The 8,192-nt window shown below is 37.2% G+C and overlaps 1 protein-coding gene across 1 annotated transcript in view; it reads left to right on the forward strand.

The window, feature by feature from the left end:
* Positions 1-2,178: 2,178 nt before the first annotated feature.
* The window catches only part of LOC105564740 (lipid phosphate phosphohydrolase 2-like), a 29,454-nt gene continuing 23,440 nt past the window's right edge, over positions 2,179-8,192 (forward strand). The window contains exon 1 of the mRNA XM_012017360.1: positions 2,179-2,255. Coding sequence (XP_011872750.1) covers positions 2,250-2,255 — 6 coding nt within the window. The 5' untranslated portion in view covers positions 2,179-2,249. The remainder of the gene's footprint in view (positions 2,256-8,192) is intronic.

Here is an 8,192-nt window from a genome sequence, read left to right on the forward strand (position 1 = left end):
AGATAGACCCATATAGAGAGGCAAAATAGAGTGGCCGCAGGAGGCATGAGAGGGAGCGAGAGACAAAATATTGTCTTGCGCAGACAATGTTTTGTCTCTCGCTCCCTCTCATGCCCCCTGCGGCCGCTCTATTTTGCCTCTCTCTCTTATGTTCGTGACAACTTTTCTTAAGGAAATGAATGGGCATGCTGGGTCTATCTTCTATGTCTATGGTACCCGTACCCATAGGCATAGGCCGGTATTCATAGTCGATTCTTATTTCAAAAGCATCTTAAGTATTGTCTTAAGTCGCTAATACAGCTCTGTGATTGGTTGAAAACACATTAAGAGCATACTTAAGATGATCTTAAATATAAGAACGGACTATGAATACCGGCCATAGTGAGAATAGACCGCGTTCCCCGCCTCTCTCGTGTTGAGAACATGTTGCGAACTTTAGAACGAGATAACCGACAGTTGAGCGGTCGTCTCATCTTTGTCTAGTAAAGTAGAGGGGTAGCAGAAGAGTAAGGGGAACGACAGAGGGCGACGGAGAGAGGACTACGATTCAAAGTGTGTTATCTCTTTCTAAAAGTTTGTACATTCCTTCAGCCAAACGCGCAGTCTATACATTACAAGTCTATGACCGTACCGCGCTCGGTGCGTTCCATCGACATAGGCCTTATTAGTTTACACCGATTGTTTGATACGCGTGTCAAATGGTAAATAAGTTACAGTAAATGGGAGCACACACTTTTGCATAAGTGCATACCCATACAGCACCGAAGGTTTCAGAAACATTGCAACAATGTTTTTCTGAAATGTTTCTGAAAGTTTTCGTGCTGTATGGGTAAGCGTATGCATAACGAATTCGATTGGTCCATTTCCTTGTGCATTTGCTTATAGACCAATCAAATTCGTTGTGCATATGCTTATGCACTTATGCAAAAGTGTGTGCTCCCCGCTTTAAGTAGGTCCATTCTGTCATTTGTTTCGTTTTGCGTCGATCCCTTCTGCGCATCCGACACACACGCACACGCACACACAAGGCGCTGGATCCTGCCCGGGTCCCATACAGCACCGAAAGAATGCAAAAACATTGCATACACCTTTCACTGCAACATTGTAACATTGTATGGAGGTTGCGAAATGTTTCAGCAACGTTGCTGCAAGCTTGAAGCAACATTGAAATGTCCTCCCTCAGATAAATTACAATGTAACATAATTGTAACAATGACACGGTGCAATGTATTTGTAACATTGATTTATATAAATTTAAGTATCCTGTATATTTATATTTGAATAGGTTGTTCGGAAAGTTTGTTTCGAATTTCCTGTATATGTATAAAGCCCGCTGCAGACGGTGCTATTTTTCCTGCTGGAGTGTTTGCAATCTAATAAATTAACATCGTTGCACCACTCAGCACTCAGGATTCCTAGTAATTTAGTAAATCGCGAGCAATCCAGCAGGAAAAATAGCGTCGTCTGCAGCGGGCTTAATACATGGGAAATTTGAAACGAACTTTTCGAACAATCTAATAAATAAAGTTTGAGAATGTAAAGACACCCGAGAGATGTATAAGAAAAATTTGCAACATTTTTTCTTATCTTATCTTATTCTTATCGGATGTCATATTCTCAAACTTCGTCTATTAAAATCTGAAGTACTTTATTTACTAAAATTATTATCAAATTTGTGGTTTATTTTAATGTATTCTTTCCTATTTTTAAATTTTCTTTCCCGAATGAATTTCGCGTACACAAGGTGACATTCTCTTTTTCTCCAATTAAAATCATAATACAGCTGTCAGACCACGTGGTCGATACGAGTAAAGATCCTCCATACCGGCCGTTCGTAGAATGTCGCGAGTACCGAACGTTCGGATATTGCGGGGGGCGGGGCGGGGACGAGGAAGGGCAGAGATCCCCCTCCTCCTCTCGCTTTCACCGCGAGATGGTTGTGAACGTTGTGAATCACGGTAGCACCGGCGCAGCGGCAGCGGCGGCGACGGCGGTGACGCGGTTGCTTCGAGTGCGTGCGGTGTTGAGTCAGTGTGCGTCAACGTGCTGTCACGGATGCGAGGGCCTGGCGTTGCTGCGTGAATCCGCGGCCACCTCGCGCGAATCCTGCGTACAATCCGGAGCAGAGGGTGTCCGCGATCAGGACAGGTTGACCAGGTGTCCCGTAAACCGGACACCGTTCGATCGTGACACTTGCCGACACCGCGACTGCATTCAGAACGCTCGGAGGACGCTAGGAAGCCACCAGGATGCAGGTTGGATATTTTTAATCTTTTTTTATCCAACGCACATATATTTTCACGCGCGTTCCAAGACATCGAGGGAGAGGAGAGAACGCGCCGAGGAAATCTCCCCCCCCCCTTATTTTTTTCCCTTTCTCCTTCTGTCTCTCTCCTTGAACGTGCGCAATTGAGAATTCGTGTTTAGCCGCGTCTCATAAATATGCAGCGGACGCGACGTGATTTTGGAATCTCCCGCAATTCCCGTTCGCGTTCCGCTTCGCACGGCTACGATTGCGCGCAGGAGCTTCCCGGCTGAGAGAAAAAGCGTGAAATCGGATTTATGAAGTGGGCTCGAGCGACGGGAAGATTTCCGAGAAATCTGAGGGATGTTGAAAAGGAGCCCTGAAAGATTCCGTAATAAAATGGAAGAACCGAAAATTTCGCAGAGCTACGTTCCGACAAATCGTTCGTTGGCCGCAAGAACGACGCGGTTCAGAGAAGATTTCACATTTTAATAATAGAGGAAAGTCTTTTATTCTAAGACAGGATTCCAATATGAGATGGCAAGTTTTTAACGTCCGAATTCAATCACGAATCTTTTTTCGCAACGATTACACGATCTAACTTTTCCTCTAAATAATGATGACGTCGACAATTAACTGGCACAATATATTTCGTTTAGTAAAAATACAACGTTTCGACCAGTAATACTGGTCCTTAAGCCCGTATCAGACTACGGATTGGGATTGGGATTAGATTGAAATTTGACCAATCAGAGTAAAGTTTACTAATCTCAAGTTCAGTAACTTTTACTCTGATTGGTCAAATTTCAATCTAATCCCAATCTCAATCCGTAGTCTGATACGGGCTTTATCAAGTATCAAAAGTCAACCCATTAAGAGGATCCCGTAGCCGTTCTGTATTACCGACAGAATTACCATTTTCGTAGTTATAACCTTTCGTCGTATTAAATTCATGGAATCAAAAATGCTTGCGTACAATTACAGTATATGCATTAATGATCCCAGGAAACTCCGATTTTATACCAAAAATGAGTAAAAATTACAAAATTCATATAATCGATCACATATAACCTTGTAGACGCGAACTGTCACTCCGCCATACTTGTGCTTCGTATAAAAGTTCTACAACTTGTACTCACATGAAACTGAGTTTCCTAGGATTCGATGACATGTAGAATTACTGTGTAACCCTCTAAATTGGGATTAGAGGTTTAAAATAAGAGTATAGTGTGAAATTTTCGCGTTTATGTATGGGTGTGATGTATCGTAGTAGTGTGTCCGTGTGCTCATGTATGCTGCGTTTCGTGTTTAGATGGCGCACACCATCAAAGACTGAGGGATTCTCTTAAGTGTGACGTCATCCTTATTATTTGTTCTTTATTTACTGGCGATCCATCTCTCTTCAATTTTGTTTTCCTCTAAACAGATTTCACTCCAAGGGCAATAAATTCCAACAGATGATGCTTATTAATCCTGTATTAGGATCCTATAATAGGAGACTTTATCATTTTTAAATGCATTTTGTTTGGTGTAATAACTGATTGCGGAGGAATAAAAGTATCTAGCTATATATTGCTTCTTCATTCGAGGTACTGAATTCTCGGCGTTCTCTTGTAAGCGATTAAAAAATGACATTTTTTTACCTATGTCGTATAGCAAAATGAATAAGAGATAGAGAGAGAAAAGGGAAATAAATAAGCCAATGAATCTCTTACGCTTTTTCGATGTTTTAGAATTTCTAAATTTCTTTTATATCTTTCTGTCGTCTATTTGACGACATAAATAGATAAACAAAGAGAAATGTTCTTGTTCTTCGTGAGGGATTGATATTTTCCGAGGGGGAAACCGCTGAGGGCATTGTGTACAGATTTGCGGCATTATTGCACTGAAAAGAAAATCTGATAGATTCAACCAGTCGTCTGTTAGGAAATGGACGAATCAGCATTTCTTTAGGATTTACCAGAATTCCTTTAGGATTTACCATGAAAGATATTTTATAACCAGAAGTGTGCTAGACTTCACTACGAATCTGGTAAATCCTAAAGGAATTCTGATTCGTCCATTTTCTAACAGACGTCTGGTTGAATCTATCAGATTTTTTTTCAGTGTGGACATTACTAGGGCAATTTTTGGGGCATTATAAAGATAAAATAAATTAATAAGATAAAGTAATGTCCACTGGGCATTGGTCAGCGGTTTCCCCCCTCGATATTTTCTAATCTCCCGTGAAGGACATAAGAAATTCGATGATCTGAAAAATTTCCAATCTTTACGATACGGACTGGCGTAATATCGCAAAACCAATTTTGATCAATTCACAAATTTTTTCACTTCAGTCTATATATTATACTTTTTACGGAGAAAATTAATTTTACACATTTTTTATTCATGTTGATTCACCCTTTTTTTGTTTCTCTCGCGATTTTTAGACTAACCGAGTTAGCGTCTCGAAGATATTTCTCCACACACGCCTTTCGCCGTAGGTTACTAACCACTGATCTTCCAACGGTTAATTAAGAGGTTGGTCTATCGTAACGGGTAGTGGCTAATTAGACTAATGGTTAGTTACGAAGCCTAATAATCACTAGACTAATCATACAAATTTCCCCTCATGCTGACGATTAATCAGGAAAGATCTTTTTCTAAATATTAAAAATTAAATAATTAAATACTAGTATAAATGTTAAAGGTTAAAATATTAAGGCCCGTATTCTGAATCCTCTTTTATCGATAAAAACGCCTCTAAAAGTGGCTTGTAGCCACTCGGAAAGCTTATTTAGGTATAGTATAATTAGTAGATCCAGTCTCTGTCGGCCCCTTTGATCTTTGCGGTCTTAATCACGTGGTATTCCGCCATTATTTTGGGCAGCAATCCAGTGGCGTATGTGTGTGTACGTACTGTAGTTATGTGTGGTAGTGTATCAAAGCTGCACTACCACACATACAACTTTTATCTCATTGATCTGCCCAGAACAATGTCGGATGCGCAGAAGGGATCGACGCAAAACGATACAAATGATAGAGTGAACCTACTAGTTATACTACGGCTTATTAGCCACTTTTTAAGACGCTCTTATCGATAAAAGAGGATTCAGAATACAGACATAAGCAGTTTTATACAGCAACTATTATCCTTTTCTCCCAATTAATTGTTTTCATTCACCATACGATTTAAAATATTATCTTTTTTGCATTTCATATAATGGATATAGTAGATTTTCCTGCATACAGGTTGTGCAATTGCGTATGACTCATGCCAGTTTACTATGACTTCCATTTTACTTTCGCTTTACGCGTCTTTGGTTTTTGCGACTCATTTCGGTGTACTAGGAAGATAACTTCTATGACTCAAGATACGAAATGATTGAACAAAATTAACTGATTGTGTGAGCAAAATTTGTATTTTAAATTCCGGAATATCATCACAGATTACGAGAGTATACATGCTGTATACTTTCGTGATTTGTGATATCTTTCATTCAATAAACAATACGACTGTATACGATGTACAGTGACTCGACATAAAAAAGAAACCACCCCAATAATATCAGTTTTTACTCCACAAAAGTATGAGAGAATAAAAAATTTTCGATTATTTTTACTCAGAAAATTCTCTATTAATTTAATTTTAATATGCAAGAAAGATTATCTTTTATCTCATTTAAATTTACTTTTTTAACATTCTTTTTCAAAGTTTCGTTGTCCTATTCTTAAATAAAATACTTTTGAAAAAAATAACAAAAATTAATTTAATTTAAATGAAGGATAATCTTTTTTGATCATTAAAATCAAGTTAAATAAAGAATTATTTGAGCAAAAGTATTCAAAGTTCTTTTCATTTTTTCACAATTTTGTAAGGTAAACTTATAACATTAGGATGGTCACTTTTCTTATGTCAGTTACTGTATGCGTGCGTGCACTATTTGATGCTGATTAAAATTTGCACGTTTTATCTACGATCTATATACGATTTATATACGAGCGGTATATAAAGTATGCTGTCACGTATATTTGTGCGTGATACAATGCAGTTATAGCACGATTCGAAAATACTTCCATATACCTGTTCCGCCTTAACCTTGGAAACCGTCACGTTGCGATAGACGACAAACTCGGTTCATATTCTCATTAAAGTAAAGATCGATTCTGAATTGGTAAACAGTTTAGGGCGTAAAATAGCCCGTTCGTGGTTTCTAACAAACGAGGTAGAAGTAGCCCCAAATTACGAGGTGCTTTGCTGATTATTTCATATCAATATAACATGATAATATGCTAACGACATCGGAACATATCTATTGATTACATACTTAAAATTTTACTTGCTTCAACTGTATCAGTCCAAGTCTTGATGAAACATCATATGACGTATAATATAGAGGAAAGTCCCCTATTATGAGATTGGCTCCTAATACGAGACAGCGGAGTTTCTGCTAAATTAATAGGCATCATCTGTTGGTTCCACCATGAACTTATTGTCCTCGGACTGAATTCCATTTGGTGGAAAATTAATTGTTAGATCGTGTAATCGGTGCGAAAATAGATTTGCGATTGAATGTGGACGTTGAAAACCTACTATCTCATATTAAAATTCTATCTCATAATGGAGAACGTTCCTCTATTAATACCATTATTCTACGTATCGAACAGTGGACATTCCGACTGTCGCTGCTGAAAAAAAATATTGATCTCTGGCCGCACTCATAATTTTTCGACGCGGCGAACGTAATAATCATTACGGCTGACTATCTTTCCTCTATTATTTGACAGTCGCAATAAGCGCGAAGAAGTTTACGAAGGTAGATGGCTTAACTTGGGTCTGTATCACTCTGCTCACTGCCGGAGATAGTAAATGAAAAGAAACTGGGTTATGCCCAGTTTCTTTTTCACCTTCATATTTGACTGCGTCACTATAATTTGTAGAATTACCCGATTGACAGCAAGTAAAATTGAATAACGCACTTTGTAAAGAGTAAATCAGATTCAATCATTAAATCGATTGTGATTGCACGGTTGTACGCTTAACACATAGATTACGTCGATGATACTTATTTCATGAATAAGACATAAAATATTACATGAATAAAAACAAGTAAAACTGTCTTACAAATATAGATCACTATGACATTTTGTCTACTTTATTTCTACTACTTTTATCGTCCAATTCTATTATTATTATTCTATTATAATTATATAACAAAAACGACCTCAAAATAGTTAAATAAAACCAAGTAATAAAAAAGGGGCTCAGAGCCTGAACAAGGTTGTAGTGTCCACTAAAATAATTTTAATTATAAAAGCATGTAATGATACGCTTTTATTGGTCACTGATCCCCTTTTTTATTACTTGATTTCATCATACGAGCCATTGTTATTTAGTTAAATAAAAGTTAGAATATTACAAATATAAAAATGTTGTTGGTAATGTTTATTGTTCACCAGTAATTAAATCAATAATCAATCAATTGTTTCGACATAACTGGCCATGTATTTAATTTGTCACGACGTTTCGACTGCAAATCGCAATCCTCTTCAGGTTTGTTTAATTTAAGAGACAAGCATTTACGGATACAAATTATTGTGGTAGCAATAAGTCTTATCTATAACAATATACATTATAAATTAGTTTTTTCAATATTTTTCAATATAAGTTTAAGTCTTTGTAAAGCGCACGCAATGTTTATGAATCTATTATAAGGTTTTTTGAATTGGCGTAACTAGTAGAACCAATTAGATTTTAGAATATAAAGATTCATAAACATTGCGTGCGCTTTACAAAGACATTAAACTTATATTGAAAAAACTAATTTATAATGTATCCGTAAATGCTTGTCTTAAGTTAAACTTTAAGAGACAAGCATTTACGGATACAAATTATTGTGGTAGCAATAAGTCTTATCTATAACAATATACATTATAAATTAGTTTTTTCAATATAAGTTTAATGTCT

This window comes from Vollenhovia emeryi, unplaced genomic scaffold (assembly GCF_000949405.1).
Source record: "Vollenhovia emeryi isolate VEMERY1.0 unplaced genomic scaffold, V.emery_V1.0 DF939160.1, whole genome shotgun sequence".
Taxonomy (NCBI): Eukaryota; Metazoa; Arthropoda; class Insecta; order Hymenoptera; family Formicidae; genus Vollenhovia; species Vollenhovia emeryi.